The sequence below is a fragment of the Pipra filicauda genome, unplaced genomic scaffold, assembly GCF_003945595.2.
Source record: "Pipra filicauda isolate LSUMZ 115617 unplaced genomic scaffold, ASM394559v2 scaffold41_size5083284_pilon, whole genome shotgun sequence".
NCBI classification, from domain to species: domain Eukaryota; kingdom Metazoa; phylum Chordata; class Aves; order Passeriformes; family Pipridae; genus Pipra; species Pipra filicauda.
The window spans coordinates 4,800,833-4,823,827 of NW_024104554.1; the positions used below are offsets into that span (position 1 = coordinate 4,800,833).

At 36.8% G+C, this 22,995-nt stretch overlaps 1 protein-coding gene across 1 annotated transcript in view; it reads right to left on the reverse strand.

The window, feature by feature from the left end:
* The window catches only part of EIPR1 (EARP complex and GARP complex interacting protein 1), a 76,212-nt gene that overhangs the window by 40,622 nt on the left and 12,595 nt on the right, over positions 1-22,995 (reverse strand). Inside the window, exon 3 of the mRNA XM_027726062.2 lies at positions 20,604-20,736. Within this exon, the coding sequence (XP_027581863.1) occupies positions 20,604-20,736 (133 nt within the window). The remainder of the gene's footprint in view (positions 1-20,603; positions 20,737-22,995) is intronic.

Here is a 22,995-nt window from a genome sequence, read left to right on the forward strand (position 1 = left end):
CACCACAAGTCTTAAGACTGGCTCGAAACGTCACAAAGAAACTTAATATTCAGGAAACTGAAATTTTACAAAAAAAAAGTAGTCTAGACAACACTTTTGAATACATTGATAGGTCCAATCTTCTCCAAGAACCACCTAATAAATATTACCTTCCATTTACCCTTTTCCTTTTTAGTTGAAATTTAACCTACAGGCCTCCAACTAGTAATCAGCGGCTAGAACTTATCTGTAAAACTTGCAGTACATAACTGAAAATCAAAAAAAAAAAATCAAGAATTAACTATCATTTCTAAAGTATTTTTTAATCAGCTAGATAATAAATAGAAATTTTTATGCAAAAGATTTTGAAAAGAACTGAAACTGGTTTTAAGTATTGTTCCCTTTTGATATAATTTTAAATTACCCCTACTAGAATATATCTAAATATAATGAGATTATGATGGATACCTTACACAGCAGGTGTCTGAATACAGAAACCAAAGAAGTCCTTTCCACTCCCAGGTATGAAATTTACAGCAATATCTGCACTGATGCTGCATTATCCTTGTTCAGTTTCAGATCAGATTTGTAATTTCATTTACAAAAATCTGCTGTTATTCCACATTTTTTTCCTTAAAACTCTCTTATAACTGTGAAATGGCCTTTAAAGCTTGAATAATAACCTTCTATTCCGTATTTTTTTCTGACAAATTACAGCAGACCACATTCTTATGGTTTCAACTTTTTCTGCTAGTAGATGGGTCAGGTGGTCCCAAAATTACATCAAACAACACTGTAGTTGGTAAAACATGGAGTGAATGTATTAACATTTCTTTGCCCTGCATCTGTTCAAAAAGCAGTGGGAAAATGTCATATACACACAGCCATAAAGCAATGAACTTGCGAATACACAATGGACAAATCTAACTTTCTTTTGAATAACACAAAAGAAGGGGAAACAAACTCCTGTAATAACCTCTGCAGTACTGCAGCTCTCCTTGTCTTGTCTTAGGCAACAGAAAAGAGTAGTTACACAAGCACCCTGTAACACAATGAATTCTTAACCTTAACAAACAATAAATTACTTGCACTTATGCCAAATCAGTTGAGTGAAGACTGAAGTGCAACATCAAATTCATATTACACAAAAAGATTGAAATGCTAAGTATTTTACCTTTGTGCAATGAAAGTTTTAAATGAGGGCAGGTAGGGAGAAACATTGTCAAACCATCTTTCCTCTTAACACAGAACCACAACCTTAAGACAAGGCCTTGAAATGACATTTTAACTTCTTAAAACTGGAACATTAGTTTCTTGCACAATCAGATTTCCAGATTAAAAACTCTAAAACAACTAAATAAGCACTATTTGGAAGACTGAGGGAGGTCAAAGCATATGCTTGTATGTTTGTATATATACCTATAGAAATCCCCCTGACACTTGATGCGACCCAGGCTCCTATAACATTTTGGTGGTTTGAAAACTGAAGTACAGGTTGGTGCAGAATTTCATGTGCATAATTTTGTACCATTCCATGCCTGTTTCACTTCACTGGGACTAGTGCTGAGGGACAAAATTAATTGCACATCAGGAAGGGATAACATTAAAAGCCAACACGCACAAAACATTGACACTTGGCACAGACATCATCCTCTGCTTTTAGCTGGATTTGATGATGCTCAGGGAAAGTGACAGATCACTTCCCAGCTGTTGAATGACCATCCATCATGAACAACTGTATGTGCATTGCAAATATTCCAATTCTAATTTTAAACTAAGGATAAATGCTGGAATTAGTTACATGGCTGAAATATGTAGAACAAAGACTTCGTTCAGAGCACTACTAATTTCTCCTTTGACTTTTTATGTACTTATCTACAGTTCTGACACTTTATTAATTCCCAGATGTGTGAAACTAAAATGGAATTGCCACAGCCACCCAAAGAAGTAATTTTAGATATGACTGGCCTTAAGGTAGGCTTAATTTCCCTTTATATATGGAACTTTTAAAACATACCATTTTCTCCCTTGTAAAAGAGAGGGCAAATGTAAGTGTTGAGTGAAACTGTCACTCTTATGACAGATGAACTAGAGCTTTTTCTGGGTCACAATTCCTCTTAATCAAATAACCACTACTACAAACCTACAGAAACGCAAACAAAAGCACTAACTCTCACTACATTGAAATCAAAGTCTTACAACAAACTTCTCACAGCCATATGACAAGTTTACTAACAGTATGCAGTATCTGTGGCATTACCCACATAGCTTTATTTCCCAAGTGATCATATTAAAATTTGAAAATCCAGTGCTACTAGGTAATTTCACTACCACCTCTGTAGTGTCATTGCTTATCTAGAATGCCTACAGGCAAAGAGAAACTCCAGGTTTCCCCATTTTTTACTATATTCACATTACACTACTGCACATATGCATATAAAATGACAATGTTTTTATCTACCAGCTCTCATTCCTTAAAAATGTTGAGACCAATATGAAAGTAATATTTAAATGACAATGCCAGTTATTCTGCAAAAGAAAGAAAAACAAGCTAAACACAGTGTCTCATATCATGCTTCTATGCCTTCCTTAGAACTATTAACATAGTTGGAAACCACTTTTGCATCTCCACTTCATACTGAAACCAGAATTTTTATTAGTTACAGCACCAATGCAGAAGAGAATAGATAAGTTTAAGCTAGATTCTGTTGCAGTCTTATCACTGAATGTATTAGGAAAAATGTTGTTGGGTTAAACTAAGCACTATTGAACTTTCAGAGAGAATAAGTGAAAGGTTTGCAGAAAGGTGTCCCATTGTATTCCTCAAGCACTGTTCACATAAAATGATCCAGGAATGAGACAACAAACTGTTGAATCATTGTCACATTTGTTCCTCCTCATTCAAGAGGAATTCCTTGTCTAATTCATCATGCAACTTCAGTATACCTTTTGTTAGGTATTGCTAAGAATGGAGCTCAATATACTGTTCCAACAGCAACAACCCCCTGCTAAGCACCATTTCCACAAATCCATCAATACTATCTCCTGGGCAGAGGATACCATCTGCTAGAATGACTGTACACGTATACCTGGTTCTGTTGCAATGATCCAGGCTTACAACCAAGCAAAACAGAATTTAAAGAATAAACAAGTAATCCTACACTTTGACAGTACTGAACTAGGAACTAACTACACATGATGCTCTTAGCAATAAGGGTACAGTAACCATCTGTAGGAAACAAGCTTTGGTGAGTTCAGCCAAAGCCTAAGAGAGAGAATCATGGCTACAGAGTATGAGGCCATCTTTAGATGCCTCCTTTACAAGTCGAGCAAGTGAGAAAACCCTCTGCATGCATAGTGTACAATTTGCAAAGGGTCATAATTTGGTCAAATCAATACCAATTTTCACTGCAGCATTCAGAAGGACTTCTCAATGAGGACTATTTCCATGACAATTTTCAGCTTTCTACTACCACCTGGTTCCAACACAGGAAAAAAACAGAGAAGCTGTAGACAGGTGGAACATCCTGTTTATCTTCCTCCTAACACTGCCCCCCTTGGAGAATTGCTCCAACTTAAAGTCATAGCCTCTGAGAAGGAAATAAGTGTGGGAAATATATCTGTCTGAAAGGTAAACATAAAAGGAAGTTACTAATGAGAGTTGAAAAAGAAACACATATGCTATGCTAACTACAAGTACTCGTTAGTCCTTTACAGAGTTACGTGGCACACCACCCATCAATTCACTTGTACTGTTGCTGCTGGAGCACAGTAGCCAGCAGACATTCCTTAACAACTATACAATTATCTCTGGACTAGATGCAAAAAGAAAAAATGTGGATATAAGAACACAGACTGCTGACTTCAGATGCAATACATTTGTTCAGGACATTGCAAGTCATTCCTGCCATTGGGCAAAATTACAATTTTTTTATGAATTTGCAGTTTTTTAAGCTAGAAGGGATGGTCTATGCACTTCACACAACCCTTGATTTTACATCAGCAATTTCTACAGTTGAAGACTTACATAATAAAAGAAGTGAGCTCTGTCATGTTTCCAGATTTAAAGAGAAGAACCTAAAATTTCAAGTAATTCAGAATTATTATAAAGATTCCTTCAGAAAATGCCACAGACTGCAAAACTACAAAGAATGCAACTGAACATCAGGTGTCAAAATCTGTTCATACAGACTTCTTAATTTATCCTCTCTAATAAATAACAGTTTTAAAAAGGACTTAACATGCAACATACTAAGTAAACATACTAAGAAACCAGCTGATATCTAGTTGACTTACATAATAAATCAGAATAGATGAACAAGACATAGTCTAGTTTCTCATCATAGAAAGTAAGTGTTCTCACTTAGACCTCTATTTGTTTTTATATTATTAAGAACAAAATGTCATATTTATTATGTTGGAACTGTGATTTTCCAATTAAAAACAACCCAGTAATTTCATATTCTCATGCTTTATTCAAATGCTCCCTCCTCAAATATATTTTTTGTAAGGAACCTAGAGAAAGAAACTATTCTACTTAAAAGTTTAGTGGTTTGAGTTTTAACAACAACAACACCCAAAACAAAAACAAAAGGCAAAAAGACTCACCTGAAACTACTTTGGAGACACTTTCGTCAAATATTACTAAAACAAATAGAAATACGAAACATCCGAAAAGAATATATGGAATATAAAAACCAAACCCTCAACAGAAGTATGGATACTAAGCAACACTGCAGTTTCAGCAAACAAGAGATCTGAGTACATGCAGAAACACACCAACTCTGTTTGCCTTCCTCTTTCAGCTGTGGATTGACGCACATCCAGAACTTGTTAAAAGTCAGTAAGTATTATGGCTTATCCGTGTTCTGCCTGCCAACAGTTCGCTCACTGGAGTCACTTCTCCAAAAGTGAATCTATTATCTTTTGCAGGCAGTAAATGTACATGTTATAAAAAATAAAGGAGAAACTTTTTTTAAGAGGACTGGTTAAAAACAGTATCAACCTTTGTTATGTGATACGGAAGTTTAAAACAGTATTTTAAGAAGTTAACTCCCCCCTTAAACAAGCTGTTAAGTAGATGTTACAATAACATAAGGAGAGAAGTGTAAGAATACAGTTAAATGGACATACAGGAAGCTCTACCACCTGCCCTTTCCACCCATCCACTCTCATCCAGCATACTCAAGTGGACCTAGATCCCAATTATACAGGTCCACATCAGCCAACGTTACAGTTCACTACTGTTCAATCATCCACCTTTCATTCTTCTGGCGCCACTTGCTGAAAAAAACTCACCATACCACTGCAGTCCTGACCTGACAGATGCTTACATCAGACCAGATCTAGGTCTGCTTAGTCCTCCATAATCATATCATTTTACAAAGCATTTTAATCTTTGTGTTCAATCATTCCTTATGGTCTTTCTTAATTAAACACCTATGATAAATCATCCTTGATTGTTTTTCCTTCTCTCAAAATTCAAGCCAATTATTGCTAGTCTCCCACTCTCTCTTTTTGAGTAATTCCAAAAGATGTTTTATACATACACTAGTAATTCAGTATTTTAAAATTAATTCTCTATCATCAATAGCTATACACATCTGACTGCACTATCTACAGGAACAATGTTTTCATTTTATTTTCTGCTGCCATTCTACTTCATTCCCCTGTGTTTAACCTTGAAACCTGAATGACAATGCTTCCTACATCACTGCCTGCAGACATTCACACTGAAGCTGAAGGAGCTGAAGTATCAGTGCCTGACAGGGTTTGCTCTTTGATCAGCTTAGGTGGTGCAAAGCCAGCTGGCTGCAGTTATTCTGTTGCCCAGGGAACAACAACTGAAGTGTATTCTTCCAAAATCTGCACAAGAGGCCCTTCTGCAGCATTGCCACAGCAGCTCGTGCTGAGCAAGGCTGAAGTGGTGAAGCTGCTATAGCTACAGCCCAGCTGGTGCCCATTAATGCTCTCGGTATGACAGGAACAAGCTCATGTTCAGAACCCTCCTTCTTTCCATTGACAAACATTTATCACTCTTCCTTATAAATCAATGTAAACATCCTTCTCTGAGTTTAATAAAATGAAGAAAAAACAAATTACTCAGATATGCATATTATTTTTTAAAAAAGAATAACCTTGTAGCCTTTTCAGTCAGTTCATAAAAAGATAAACTGTATTCTATTTTTCTGACATGTCCTTCACAGGCAAAAGGAGAGGGAAACAATGCATGATTCTTTTTCTGGGTTAATAATTTCATCTTTTGTCCTAAAAGCCTGTGTAGTCTTTGATTTTACATTTTTCTGAAATATATAGGGTGAGATATATGTAAGAATAAAGAGTTATAGGTGGTTTAACTTTTCTTTCCATTACTTAAATGCACTTTTTTAGCTACCAAAAGACAGCCTTTGATTTTCAAAAAAAAAAAAAAAAAAAAAACACAGAAATACAGCAGCTCACTTTTTATCCTGATAGAAGTATGTTTTCCTTGGAGATGAAAGTAGAAATTATTAGTAGAAAAACAGTAACATGCAACAGCCCACATATATTCATCACAGGACATCTTGCGTACTTGGCTGTTGCCTCATATTACTCCAACCTGTGGAAAGTACTGCATAAGCTGCAGCGTTCTTGTTATCATGCAGACCACAGATAACCATAAATTCACATTTACTGCACACCAATACAACACAGATACAGGCTTAAGTCTCTAGACAACAGCCTCTCATGTTTGCATTGTATATACAGATACCTAAGGGGTTTTAAAAACCTCACCAGCTACACACTAACATAGATAGAATGATCTAAAGGTGTGTGAAGGTGTGGGGTATGACATGGAGAGATGGCTAAACCCATCATTTTCTATGGAAGAACAGAAGACATAACATGCAGACAGCAGGTAGTTAAATTGGACAAGGCATATATTGCTTTTTTTTTTTAATAATCTGATGCTTCTTATGCTATCCCAAGGTGATTTGAGACAACACTCCAGCACAGATCTTTTTTGATTATATACTCTGCAGATATACATCTGTTTGAGGGAGCTCAACATTAACTGAGTGCCCTTCTGGAACTGTGACATATGAGGACAGCCCAAGCAAAGAACTGCAACCATCACTATACTGATGAGCTGAATACTGCTCTTCAGGCAGAATTTGGCTGCTCAGCAGCACCAACAGGCATGCTTTCTTTTGGACACTTCACATGACCAGATCTCATAACTCACAGCAATGACTTATGGATATATTCCTCTATGTATTTTAACACAGCAGAAAAGAATGGAGAAACCAGCACTGTGTGCTTTGGTTTGTTTGCAATGATCTTTCTGGTATTGTTACCACCAGCAAACGATAATGCAACAGTGGGAGACATACAAGCAGTAAGACAATGGCTGGCCACATAAAAGTCATTTGTGAGATTTAACTTTCTGCTGAGGAGAGCTGCAATAAAAGTTAATGAACCATATTTACATGTTGGCTTCCATCATCACTAAGATGAGTGAAGCTGAACAGCATTATCCATATTGATACTTTTACACACACAAAAGGACCCTCATGAAGGCACCTCATTTTCATCACCAAAGCCATGGCAGCTGCCAGTGAAGTCAGGTGAGATGACACCAATGCACTAAGGTTCCCACTTGATGTTTCATAAGGTATTAAAAACACTACACTCCTTAACAAGTTAATGGGAACTGCAGATCACTTATCCCGCCATTGAATCAGGCACCTTAATAGAGAGAGGCATAGTCAAGGTTTTATCTAAATAACCTCAAGCATCCCCATTCTATTCTATTCTATAGGAGTTCCAAAGACAAATAGAATGACAGTTCATAGAAATCTATCTCAAGCAGGACAAATGCCACTACATCCAACACGAGCAGTTTACGTGGCTGCCTCAAGCTTGATGGACCAAGTTCTAAACACTAATTTGATTCCAAAATAAGTTCATTACCCCTCATACCACCCTTTCGCAGTCTCCCCTTGGTACTTCTCCTCAATAGAAACCCAGATGTGTGCCCACAAACTTTCTTCCAGCAATAACTTGGGATTCAAAGCTTAGATCTCAGAATCACAATCTGCTTATATCTTCACGTTATCTAGCCAATTTGGGTAGCTAGAGTCCAGATGTGTTTACACATGAAGCAAAAGTAATTAATGGAAGAAAATAATTATAAACAAGTGTTAGCTAGATGCACTATTTTGAGATACATGTACTAATATTCTGTTCACTAAGTCAGTTACAAATGCTACAATTTAACAAAAAAGCTACTTTTACTAATACAAGAACAATGTATCTAGTTGTTTGGGTTTCTTCTTAGTTGAATTTCACTTACCTGACATCTCAAGATATCAACCAGCAAAATACTATATAAAATATAAAATATTATATATTTTAAATTATAAAAGTATATAAAATATAATATATAAATTATTAATATTCAATTGTCTTTGAATGGTCATGGTGATGGAGAGAGGTTCCTGAGGACTTTGAGAAAGTAAATGGCATTCCTATATTTAAAATGGGCAAGAAGAAAGATCTATACTATGGTCAAAAACTATCACCTAAAATTAGGGAAAAGAAAACTCAAAATATGATAGTCCTCAAAACATTTTAATGCAGTTTCATATGAGGACATGGAGATAATAGAATACACTACAATTTGATGTCATCAGATAACCAGACTAACTCCAGATTTCCTACTTTAGCAAAAAAATTATCAATTAGTTAAATATTTAAGATATGGCTAGTACTTGAATTCTGATGTTGATATAAGCCAGCAAGAGGAAAAAAATAAAAAAGAAAGAAAGAAGAAAAAAAATCTTTACCACTCTCTTAAGAGTGAGCAAGATCACACTCTTTCAGCCTTTTAAGCTTTCCAAGAAAGATTGGATATTGGGAAGCTAAAGCAGGCTATCTTTCCATGGTAGAACGTAGGCCACAAAAAAAGGAATGCAAAAAACGGTGAGATTGCAAAACATCTTAATATCTACTGGAAGGAACTTGCACAGTATACTTGGTTTCACTTGCATGACTCTGGAATAACTCTGAAGTCTAATACAAACCAGAAAAAAGCCAGGCTCTAACTTTAACCTATTTAGCAAACTAGTTGGATAAGAATGCCTAAACACATACTTTATGTGCATCTGCAAAATGTTTTTTACTGCAACAATAGCATTGACTGAAGATGATGAAATAACACATTTTCTTTGTTTATTATACCAGTTCAGTTCAATATTTGAAAATCGAGTTAAAAAGCTATTTGAAATTAGAGACAGAAAACCACTTCTTTTGTTCTAAGCCAAACAAAAAACAAAACAAAAAAAAAACAAACCAAAACAAAAAAACCCCACAAAACCCCCAAAGAAACCCCCCAAAACAAACAAACAAACACAAAACAAAACAAAAAACCCAAACCCAAACAAAAAAAGGGGGAGGAGAATGAAACCTTCTAACACTGAAGTATAGAGCAGCCTGATAATTCAAGGAATTATCTTCAGTGACAGTTCTAATTCAAAAGCATTTTTCCACTTTCTGTATTTAAAGCAATTTTTTCAATATCATGACCATCCTGTAATACTTGCATTTCAGTAATTTTCTCTCCTCCCTCTTCTTTATGACATTAGTTCTACTTTGCTTCGTACTACAAATGTTACAATTATCCTGATAATCGCTGTCAAATAGAGATGAAATCCTAAATCAAGGGATAACAAGGATCTGTGTTTCAAGTTAATTATATTACATATGGTCACCCAGTTCTTACACTTTTCACTATGTGTCTGCTCTTATATGTTGGCTGAGACACTACCGAGCTTGACTCCTGCAGCAGTCTTACATATGAATAAGATTATAGCAGAGACTATGATACAACAGCTACGTCACCTGTCATTTGGACAGAACTCACTACACACCTAGGCACAGAGGCCTTCAAATTTGAACAGAAATTAACATGGAACAACTTCTCAAACTGTTTACCACTTGTGTAGTATTTTTTTTTAATCGCATGGATCAGAAAGTCAACCATTTCACTGAAAAACTTACTGAAAGTTACTTGCAAAGGAACACTACAAATCACATGTAACAGCTAGAATTCCTAGAAAAAGAACAGGTACAAGCTAAGAACATTAGGAGAACACCAAGCACATTTATTTCTTCCCTCAAACTATGGGAATAAACTTTCTTCTGTACATCCCACCACTACTGCTGAGAAGAGCAATGGGGAAGATTAAGAGAAGCATTCAACTTCCCTCCCCGTTTTAATGACTCACGGCCATACCAATGATTTCCCTACACGGAGTGTTTCCACTACAGCAGAGGAAAAGTGTCACCTGCTGTCTTCAATACTAAGCAGCTGAAGCATCACCAGCAGCATTATTTCCAGGATCCTTACTGATTAATTTTCTCTGCAGAAAGGCACCAGAGAGCCATAACTCATAGCAGATTTAATGTTTTGAAATAACAGATTTTAAATGTAAACTTTATTTTACTTTTCAACAAAATTAAGCACCAGTTTTGTGTTTGCATGCCTATATGTCCTGGATCTACAAACCCAAGCTATTTACATAGAGTCTTCATAACTGCTGCACCAGGGCACCTATCTTATTTGGAAAAATAAAACTGAAAAATGAGATGTGTGAGTGCATACGTGCCTGCCTGCACGAGGAAAGTTGCAGATAACAGCCTTCTCCATTAGCACTTCCTTTTGCCCTCTGGTGGTTTTCTATGTCCCTACACATAATGGAAGCCCAGACTCTATTTTTGTCAGAGTTTCAAAATCCATTTACACTAGGAAAATAAATCTGTGTCCCCATATATTTCCATGGATTTGAATAAGATATTGAACTCTTAAAGAGAAGCAGGGGCAAGCACAAACACAAAAGATAACAGCAACATAGAAAATTATTATGCTTGATAGAGATTCTGCTTTTAAATGTAGTTTTTCCTCTTCCTAGTGAAAGGAATTCATCCAGTTTTATGCCATGGATTTAAAACAAAGACTTATCTCAAAGGCTAAATTTAAAACCAGAGGAGGCATTCCACTGTGAACTCCCCAAACAGCATTATTAGTGTCATGGTGTCAATTCCTAGTCTTACAGAGCTGAGGTAATTCTACACTACACTCAGGTAATTCTACTGCATGCCAAAGGTGAGAACAACTGAAGGACTCAAAGAACCTTGGTGGTCAAAAAAGCAAAAGATGAGCTTCTCTATTTATTAAAGTTTGTTGATGTACATAGAAAGAAATAATTGAAGCCATCCCCACATGATGCTGCACTCTGAACTGGTTACAACTCAGGGAAAAGCTCTTTGTATCAAGACTGACAATTCTGAGCCTCACGTGCAGCAGTAGCTATGGAAGTCAGCAAAGCATTGGGTATCTTTACAAAGGGCACTGAGAATAAAAGAGAAGCGATTGTTTCAGAGCCCCACGAAAACTTTATAAGCCCATATCTCAGACAGAGTGCAATTCTAGAATTTGCATCTAAAGAAGGGCATAGCAGAGTCAGAGAAGGGCGATATAAATGAGACCACAGAGCAACTGCCATATCAGATGTCCAACAGGTTAGGACTACTTAACTTGGAAGGAAAACATCTTGGGAAGAACATTACCTAAGGTTACAAAAACAGAAAAGCAGTGGTAAGGTGAAAGAATTGGTATTACAGGCCAAATCTTGAAATCTTAGAACTAAGTGACACTAACAGAAATAGTACAAGTCTTAAAGAAAAGGTGTGGAGTTTGGTCAGTGAGTAGCTGACAGGAAATTGATGTTACAAAAGTTTCTGGCAGAAGGCAGTCTCCAAGAGAGACTAGAACCTCATCTGTAGTTCTGTTTATGCTGTTCTACATATCTGCTGGTACTGCTGCAGGAGTCACAATACTGATAGAGATGAACCAGTCATTGGTCTGATCAACAGGCTGGTACTATTTCCTTTGGAAGGAAAACTTAAGGGTAGTTCTTATATACTTACAAGGTTAACTCTCACAGAGACAGCAGCTTGAAGGTAAAATGACTTGCTCCACCTCACCATCTACTCCATAACGAGAATAGTTCACACTAACAAATGAAATCATTGTATCATTCCTTACTTTTCCCCATCCCTGGGGAACTGATAGTTATGTCCAAGAAAATTTATACAGTCAAAGGTTATACTGATAATCAGATAGGACACCTATGTTCCCCTTCCTCCTGACCAACTTTGGAGATAAACAGGAATGATATCTCAGGATTTCTTCCTCTGTTCAGACAGCAGTGGACATTTAAACATTTTAGGGCTTAATCTCCGGTTCATACTTTTTTTTTTTTTTTACACATTGTTGAAGCATTTCCTTCATGAACTACTTGTAGCAGCCTTTCAGTACCTAAAGGGGCCTATAAAAAAGCTGGAGAGGGACATTTTATAATGGCATGTGGTAATATGACATGAGGTAATAGCTTGAAACTTAAAGAGGACAGGTTTGGATTAGATATTAGCAAGAAATTCTTTATTGTGAGGATGGTGAGGCTGTGGAACAGGTTGTCCAAAGAAGCAGTGGAAGTGTTAAAGGCTACATTGGATGGGGCTTTGCGCAGTGTGGTCTTGTGGAAGGTGTCCTTGCCCATGGCAGGAGGGGTGGAACTAGATGACCTTCCTAATGTTTTAAAGACCTGTGACTGTCATATTATTACAAAAAAAAAAAATCTATGCAGAAAAAAAATTCATATTTCTCTTTTCAGCCTTGCATTTTCATGTCTTGTTGTACGTGTCTCTCATGCTCTGTTCCCACAGGAATTTTTAAGAAGAAAACCCTATGAGAAATAACTGCTGAGCAAACTTCTTCAAGCAGCACAGGATAAAGAACTGTGAAGAACTTCCTTGCTTCAAAATAGCTGTAATTTTTTCAATTGTCCTTACTAAGATGGCATTCACACATCTCAAGGATGACAGAAGTACCAGACAGCATGTGACATTAGGATCTTTCCCCAGGACTGCCTATGGTCTCAATGTCATCAAAAAAGTACAATTTCTCTTAGAGTTCTACTGAAGATCACTCTGATGAAAAGCATGAGTGAAAAAAAAAATCACAAGCAACTCCTGAAACAATTCTTTAGCATATTCTCTATGATAGTGTATTCTATACGACTTATTAACATTATTTAATAGTTTGAATTATTCCCTTTTATTAGTCAAAACATGAACATTTGTTAAACCTCAACTTGGGACCTTTCTATAAACTCAAAAATCAACAAGCTGGCAAACAACTCTGGTCCATCATCTGATTCAGCATTTGGTAACTGAAAGCAGCTAGGAAAAAAAAAGTACCCTCTTCAGGAGCAAGAGCTGTACAAATTAGCCAATTATCATCGTTAGGATTTATTTTGCCTCAATGAATGTGTGTACCTAATACCCCGTAATTAAACATTCCCTTCAAATTGAGAAGGATGAAGCTTTCACTTTAATTCATCAACATTCTTTAAGACATACCTGCACAATACCTTATGATTCTAATCACAACACAACCACCCCATAGCACTAGATGTTGTATAAATGCTGTACAAAAAAGGATACCTCTATCAAAATATCTTCTTCTCTAGAAAGATGAAATTTTCTCTAAAATGATTACTCTTTATTTTGTGGAATAAGCTGCACAAGAGAACACCATATCATTGAGATTAGCAGAACAGAAATTCTCGACCAGATCTTCATACATTAACCTATTTCATATACATATTTATCATGTCTTTTGTCCAATTTCTGAGGTACTTACACATTTCCTTGCAATGCATTCTCCAAAATAATCAACCTGTGTATTTTATGTAAGTCTGCAATGAAGAACCATGACCGGTATGGTTTTTTTGGCAACTTACTTAAAATAAAGTCAAGTACAGGTCTCCAACCCTGAGACGAACTAGCACAGTTAAGTTCAAATTTTTACAGGGCAAGTTGAAAGAAGGAGGCTACACTCCAACTATTCATGACTTTCTTGAACTACCTCTGAGCATCATTGTCTGAGAGTGCTAGATGGCCCACACCAAAACTGCTCAGGGAGCATGCTCACAGTTTAACAGCAGGACCTGCTGCAAGTTAGTCCTTAATTCAATGCCGTGGCCCTGTTCAAGTTATTGGAACACATACGTAACTTTAAAATAGTCTGATATCCTGATACTATTTATTTTACTCTGTGGGTTAAAATTTCCAGCAAAAACTATGACTAAAACAATACTGCTGTAAAAAAAAAACACAAACAACAAAAAAAAAAAAACAAACCAAAACACCCCCCCAATAACCCACAAGAGCAGCCAGCTGACTGATATCAAAACCTGATTATGCAACATTAAGACTTTTACAGTGAGCAGGTTCTATCCCTCACAAGCTACAAGCCAGTAGGTAGGGGTTGTTTTCTTCTTAAATTGTTTTCAGTGTTGATATAGTTCACACATGCAGTTTCCACACCTGCTTGACAACATTAAAGTAAATTATTGCAAACATTAGCTGTTATTTTTGTGGCCTATACTGTCACATGCTAATTTTCAAGTTTTCCATTACATAAAGGTACTCTTGTGGCTGTGAAAATACCCTTGCAACCCAATTCACAATTGCATAAACAATCAGCATAATAATTTTGTTTAGTTTGCTAGCACAGTTTGAAACAGTTAAAAGAGAAGTTTAAGTCTCCAGACCACTGTTCATCTTATAGCAGCATCAAAACTAAAGGTTCAATTCAACAGTTTAAGACTCAGCAAATTATTTCACTGATCATTTCCGTAAATGGCTTGTAAAGGAAGAAAAACAAGGTCTCAGGAAAATACGTGGAGTTGTGTGAAAGACTGAAATGTTATGGTTAATGGCTTAAACATCGTCAAAATCACCAGACTTTTGTCCACTGTAGCCAACTGCTCCTCTGCGACCACTGAAGCCCACTCCTCCCCAAATATGCCTCCTGACAGGAGCTGGACTCTGAGTTCCTCTGACAGGAACTTGATATAAGATAAAGGTGGTACTATTGGCCAAATATCTCAGGTATGAGGAGAAGTAAACAAGTCTGGGGGGCAAAGAATGTATCCACAACAAAAGCCATTCTCAGCAGCTGTGTTGACAATCAGCTCTGGCTGGGTTCAGCAGGGGAGGCCATAACCCACAGACTCATCTGAATGACTCAAAACACTGGCCCTTTTGTGAAGGCACAAAGGTGCTTTGCTGAGGCCACCAGAAGGACAGGCTTCTGCACCCCCAGAAGGACAGGTTACCCTGCAGAGATGGGATGGTGCCTTCTATCATGGTAATTGTCCTCTGTTCAGCTGGAAAACTTCCCCCCCACCTCTTAAGAGAAGGTTTGATGGGGCTCAACAGTGCTGAAGTGAGAGGTAGCTGAGAAAGGGTCATAAACAGTCAAAGACCCCCAGAGCACTCACCAGACCCATTCCTGAGGCTTTCCACCAGAGGACTGCAAATGATCCAAAACTGCTGCAACAGATCCAGAGTCTGCTGCAAGAGACAGTGTAAATTCCCCTCCCCATCTCCACAGAGGGGTTGCTTGGGTGTTCCTGCCTGGCCTGAACGTGTATCAATCCACTGAACTCCATCTCCTGGGCTTCTTTTCTCACCCCCAAAGGATCAAGACCATCACTTCAACCAATGGACAACTAAATTGCAACAATCAAGTCTCGACTTAGATCAACAGTTGGTGAATATGAACTCTTATCCCCTCTTTCTCTCTTTTCCCTAATACATTTTCTAAGGAATATTTTTATGCCTCTAAAATGCTAACACCTAAGGGCTATATCTCACCACTGTAACATTTCTCTACCCTTCCCTAGAACTGATTGTCTAAAGGCTACGTTACCACCTCATACCTTCCTGTGTCCTCACAAGTGGTTGCAGCCACACACTCACCCTTTACATGATATATCCCTTAGTTGTTTTTGAGATCTCCTTCCTCAAGATCTCCTTATTTCTTCAACTATACTAGTGCCTTAATTTCCTCACTTTGCCTTTCAGTAAGCATCTTCCCCATCAGACCTGTGACACTTAACAGTACAATTGTCTACGATTGTGCTCTCGAGACACGGTCATTCACTTTTGTCCCCCCAAGCACATTCGTCCCCTGCAGACAGGAGACAGGCTGAAGTAGCTGCACACAATCACGTCCTGAAAACTAACCTTTACAGTAATGGAGTCTGCAACCTAGATCCAATTAGAGCTTCAGCAGGTGAACTGCATTTTCCACTAATGCAGAATTTCCAGTCTGGATCATTTCTCCATTTCCTCCTCTGTATCTCCTCATCACTTCCTTTGCAGAAGTTTGCCTTACTCCTCAACTTCTCAAACAATTGTCTGTAGAACATCTACCAGAACACTAACTACCTAAGTAACTAGCCATTACACAGTATCAAAATTCAAACAAAACTAATTTCTTGCTGACATGCTAAATAGATCAATCTGTATCTCAGAGCATAAATCTGAGTTTTTATTCTGGCTTATAGGATATAATGAAACCTATATTCAGGTTTTGCAAAGAATAAAGCAGAAACTTATCAGATTAAGAGCTCCCTTTATATTTCTAAAAATTATTTTAGAATGACAGTTTTTCTCAAACATCACCATGATCATTCACCCTCTCTAGTTAGTATTCTGTTCCACAGAGACCAGACCCAAGACTCACTCTGAAAGAAGCCATCCATTGCTGACAAACTGGCAGTGCTGCAGAAGTCTTTAAAGTCTTACAGAAAAATCCCTTTGCATTCCCCATTTCTTTAATGATGTAGCTGAAATTTACTTTATTAGTCCACAGAAAATAGCCTGCCTCCATTTTAACAGTATCCTAAAATAGCAGGTGAGAGAAGGGGCGGGATGTATAAACAAGACAATAGATTAAGAAGTTCTACAGGAAACAAAGCATATGCAAGGCACACACGCACACAAATCCCACATACAACCTGTACCTACCGCTGTGCATCCACCTAACTCAGAAATTTTCCAAACACCTAAAGACAGTGTATTACAAGATGGAATGACAAAAAGGGCATCATCAACATATTTCCAAGTATTACCCAACATTATATTAATCACAATATTTATCCAGGGTCCCAATTTTTTTCAGCCAACCCTAGAGCTGAGGCCTCCATCACCTACTTTACATACAAAAATTGTGTTAGACACACCCTGACCTGTTGCCTGTTGCTATTTCTCTGTGCTTCAGAACACAATTAAAAGTCCATTCAAATGGCTTTTTGATTTCTCCTCCTGTAGCTTGAAACTTAAGTAATACTGAGACTGTATATGGATCATATTCCAATGGGCTTTGCCAGGGTCTTCATTGTTCTAGTTCCCAAGTGACTCCCTCTAGTGCGATCTGCAGGGTTTTAGTATTTCACCTCTTTACAATGAAAGCGTACCCTACAGCAGGCTAGGATGCTCTTTTGAATACCAAAGAATGCTTCCTTCAAACTTTAAGTAGTAATACACATGTGAAACGATTTCCCCCTTAACAGTTGAAGAGAGCTCTTGGATAGCTACCCATCTCTTGAAGACTAATTTATCTTCATTTCTAAACTTATATTTAGTGTATCATTATTCTCATTGGTTCATATCACTATTTGGAGGGTACATTCTTGACCCTCACCTCATCATTCTTCTTTTCCGACATTTGAAAGTGCATTTCTACTAAGAAATGCTATAATCTCCTTAATTACTTTGTCACCTCTCTTATTCACTTTTTAGAAGTGTCACTCCTGTCACATTTTAATTTACAGGAAGTAAAAAAAAGAATATTCGAACGACTACAGCTAGTCGGAAAAGCAGAAAAAAAGGGAAGGTGTAATGTTCCTAGAATTGTTCTGACAGGGATTTTCCACTAAATACAGCATCCTCCATTTTAATTCTGGGCTACTGTAGAGTAAATTATTTGATTTCTGCTTTGCTGAACATACCTTTAGGATATTAATAAATATCAGAGGCAAATAACCACATGTAAATTTTCAGAGATTAGGCATTAAACCAATTAAAATGCAACTGTGGCACTCTAGCTTATTGCCACTTATTATTATCACCCAAACCCCTCTGAAAATTGTGTCATTCTCTCAAGAATTCATACTTTTAGATTTTTTAATCCTAATCTGTATCATATTGAATTTAAACAATCTAATTTAACTTCTAAAGCTAGAAGACTACTAAACTCATTTCCCCCCTTAATTTTTACCTACTTTAAAGCTGTCAGTAGCAATCTTATCTTGTTCAAGAGGGAAAAAAAAATCCCGACACCCTTATTTTAATTCATTTGAGTTGCCATAGTAGAGGAGAAAAATGATGCATCAGCATGTCACAACTAACTAATAGTGCATGAGTTCATCTAGATATCTCAAGTATTAATTTTATAAAGCCTTCTTCCTCTGTCCCCAAGATATTTAGACTTAAATCCTTCTTTTCTCCTCTTATACCTTGCTTCTTCCACATATTTATACATTTTTCTCCCTTCAGTTAAGGAATCTGTGATAAAATAAAACGTCCCTAATTCTCATGACATCAAATAGCTGCCAAATGCATTTGGAAAAAGAAAAGTTACTTCTCAGTGTCTTCTCAAGACACGTCTTATCTATCAGCAATGCCAGTTATACAGGAATGATCTTAATATATTTCTAGCACAAATATTGCTGAGTATGTTAGAAATATGCAGTATAGGCAAGTGCTGTGCCTCCAGCATAGTAAATTCATGATCTTTTCTGAAGGTTAGGCAGGAGTATACTTAACCAGTAAGCCTATCAATTGATAATAAAATCATCTTCCTATAACAGCCATAGTGATAGTATAAAATTGCATAAGCAATATATCCATGATTGGTGAGAGGGGAGACCACTATAATCACAGCAGAAACTGAGCCAAATAAGTTCTCCCTTTGTAATTAAGTCAGTATTTTTAAGATGTGTGCATGAGGAGAGGTAGAGAAACAGTTCCACAATTTTTTTCTTTGTATAAAAACAAAATGTCCTAGAAAATGGAATTTCTGGTTAATATACAAAGATACAATTGTTCCAATGCTACTGGAACCATTATTATTCTAGTTAATGTCACAATTGAGAATGAAAAGATACAAAGGTTTATTAATGATGCAATGCCAAAATTAGACAAAGAAGTAAATACTTGTGCTAGCAAGGAACAGTTTTCCTTAATTTTTACTTGAGAGTCAGGAAGTATTTTCCTTATAAAAACCTAATTGTATATTGATACCCTAGCAAAGTATCTTGAACAAAGAATACAGAGCAGCATTTAACTGGATTCTTCTCAGACACACAGACATGGATTAAACTTTCCATTTGATTCTTGACCCCACAAATAACCAGCTGTTACCAGTTGAATATGCATGTCCATTTCCCCCATAAAATTCTTAGCACTCAGCAGAGATTAACAAAAAGCTTTGCCTATTATACTGTTTTGCTAAGTTTTATCCCTACAAGAGAAAGGAGAAGCAAACTACATCAGATCATCTGTATTTCAAAACATACAGCAAGATTGCTAGTGTTGTCTGTGACTTTGGGGCAGCAGAATTAACTGTCAAGTCATTAAGAAAATTGCTATAAAAAAGGCAAGTTCCTCTTAACAAAAAACAAAGAAGAGCTGTGAAAAAGTGCTCTTCTGTTTGCATCTACTTTATCTTCTTTCCATATAGTAACATAAGACCTTATTCATACCTCAGCTATGCTAACTATCTGTAAGTGTGAGAAAGAAAATTCAGTATCTCTCCCAATACAAAGGGGGAAATTTCAAAGTTTTTTCATCAGCATTTCACCCTATTCCATTAGCTTATTTAGTGAGCTAGGAAATGCAAAATGTACATAATTCCACTTCTCTTCAGCGCCACATTTTAAGACCTCTTTAAGCAATTTCAAAAAACAGCTATTAATAATGTGCAGTTTTGGTTACCACAATATAAGAAAGATATTAAGCCATTACAGAGCATCCAAAGGAGGGCAACAAGGATGATGAAGGGCCTTGAGGGGAAGCCGTGTGAGGATGGACTGAGGTCACTTGGTCTGTTCAGCCTGGAGGAGACTGAGGAGAGACCTCATTGTAGTTACAACTTCCCCATGATGGGAAGAGGAGAGGCAGGCACTGATCTCTTCTCTGTGGTGACTAGTGGCAGGACCTGAGGGAATGGCCTGAATCTGTATCACGGGAGGTTTAGGTTGGATATCAGGAAAAGGTTCTTCACTCAAAGGGGGTTGGGTACTGGAACAGGCTCCCCAAGGAATTGGTCACAGCACCAAGCCTGACAGAGTTCAAGAGGAGTTTGGATGATTCTCTCAGGCATGTGGTGTGATTCTTGGGGATGGTTCTGTGCAGGGCAAAGGGTTGGACTTGATGATCCTTGAGGGATCTTTCCAACTCAGCATATTCTGTGATTCTTTAGGGAAGCATAAGGTTTATTTTTCTGCTTTCCTTAACATGAATGCAAAAGTTGACTTCTAATCAAGGTAGCCTAAGGATATGACACAAATGCGGTATAGGTAAAAGTACAGCAGATTTTTTGAAAAATGCCTGAGTTGATAATTCCAATTTAAAGTGTTTCCACATAGCTAGATGTTCAAACTTTGCACATTCCAAAATATCAAAATACTTTAACAAGTTGAACATGTTTAAAAAGGACTTACTTTTATTGTAGCAGGTTGCTAGTACACCTTTATCTGCAGGACTGGTACTAATGTGCCAAATTTCACCCACTTGATGAAGGAGAACGTTTTTGTTTATAATGTTATTTTCATCATCAAAATCGATTATGTGAATCTGCAAATACAATAAAAGAGAACATCAGGGTTTCAAATGTTTTCCTGTGGTCTTAATTATACGTGATATAACCGATATCTATTTTAATTAATTGTTATATCAACAATTTACTATATCACTGATTTCATGCAGGATTAACTTTGCCAGGAAAACACAAGCAATTTCCCTGTTTTGAGGAAATGCTACGCTTATTCTCAATTTTCAACTTCAATCTTGAAGGTGATTTTTCATTTTATGGCTAATTGTCAATAAGCCATTCATATTACAATTTAACAATTCTTAATAGCAATAAACAAAAATAACATTACAATTCTTAGTCTAATTGTCTGTACCAATTCTGTACCTAAATCATGGAATTCAAACCAACTACAAAGAAAGAAGGAGATAGAGGGAAAGAATTCTTCTTTCAAACAAATACTCTAAACTCAGTAAGAAATTTTTTGAGAGTTCACCTCAGCAATTACGTACCTCTAACAAGATACAAATTTGTAATCTTTTTATACTAGATGAAAACATAAAATATTGAACTGAAAGAGGAAGAAAAACAATAATATTTAAATAAATAGGTAATATTTTTAAAAGACAGAACTAAGTTTGATTTTTATTATTTTCATTTTTGGTTTTTGCTGGTTTGTTTGCTGTATTTTTTAAATAGGTCTACGTTACTATAATTTTTTCCTCTCTAGTTTTAGTTAGTTGTTTTTCTATAGTTGCCTCAAAAATACAAGAAATTGAGGAAGATTCTAGCCTGCATAACACACAGAAGTAAGTTTACTCAAGGGACTAATTCCCCTAACCTCAATAGTGAACAAATACATTTTAAAAGACTCACAAATTTTAGAGAACCGTATCCTCATTAAAAATTCATTTTCAAAGTTGGTGAAAAACGAAGAGGGAAGAAAGCCAGGAGATATTCAATCATCATGACTGAATTAAGTCTACTTATTTAAGTACTGAATCACTGCAAAAATCTTAGCTATGCAGAATTACAGAAGATTTCCTTAAAATAAAGAAGCTACTAAATACGTCTCAATCTAAAGTGGTAATATTAAACACTATTATTTTTAAGGGGCTGAGTTTACATGTTATCTTTTTCTTTATTGTCCAAACAGTTATCAGCAATTCCTCCTTCAAATATAATCCTGGAACCTCATCACCTGTATTATTCTTCCATTCTGTCATCCAAGGCATGTAAGAACATCTGCAGTTGATTAACAAGTTGCCTTTTCAAACTTCATTTCTTGCCTTGAATCTAGGAATCAGGACACTATCCATCTACCCCAACAACTGCATATCCCTCTTAAAGACTGGCCCTCCTGCCTTTCAAAAAAAGATCAGTTTAACCTTTATCTCTTTTTTTTCTTTGGAGTCTCCTTTGGCAGCTCAACCTAAGTCCCCCACTGAGGGGAATGAGGCCACTTCCTCTTCCTAGTCCTGTCACTCGTTACCTGGGAGAACAGACCAATCCCTACATGGCTACAACCTCCTTTCAGGTGGTTGTAGAGAGCTATAAGCTCTGTCGCCCTTCTCTGGACCGGCTCTAGCACCTCAGTGTCTTTCTAGCAGTGAGGGGCCCAGAACTGAACATAGGATTCAAGGTTTGGCCTCACCAGTGCATTATACAAATCATGGAAATTAGAGATGAGAAAAGAGTAAGTGACATACTTTGGTATTTCCAATGCATACAATAAATGCATTAAATTTAGCAACAATGAAAGTACTGGGGACAAAAGTTCTAAAACTACACCTTGTAGAACACAGTACATCAGAGAAACTACTTAAACCATTCCCAGCAAGTTATAAGAACCAAATGCCAAGTACTACACACTATTAATATGTCAAATATTGAGAGAATATAAAATCTTCTAAACATTTTCCTTGCCTTTGAAATATTACTGTTAATAGGAAAATATTTTCACCTAAAATATATTCTCCTATGAATACCTAAAATTGCTTCATACAGCAATAAACCTCAACAAGGCAAAAGTTATCATGCCAGCTGTACAATCACTGGTCTTCCAATTGCACTACACCTGCCCATGACTAGAAGGGAAGAAATATTCTGCACATGATAAAACTTCTCACTGTGGAGTACTTGGTAAGTTCTAAAGGTTGCAAGCCAGCTCATAAGTTTGGTCAGGTAACTAGAAAAATTTTCAAGCAAATCTAGAGAACCTAGTGCTGAATTAAGCAATAATGAGCTGAGGCCTAGGGCACTTCTTGGGGATTAGCAACTAGATGAGAGGAAATGATGGCCTG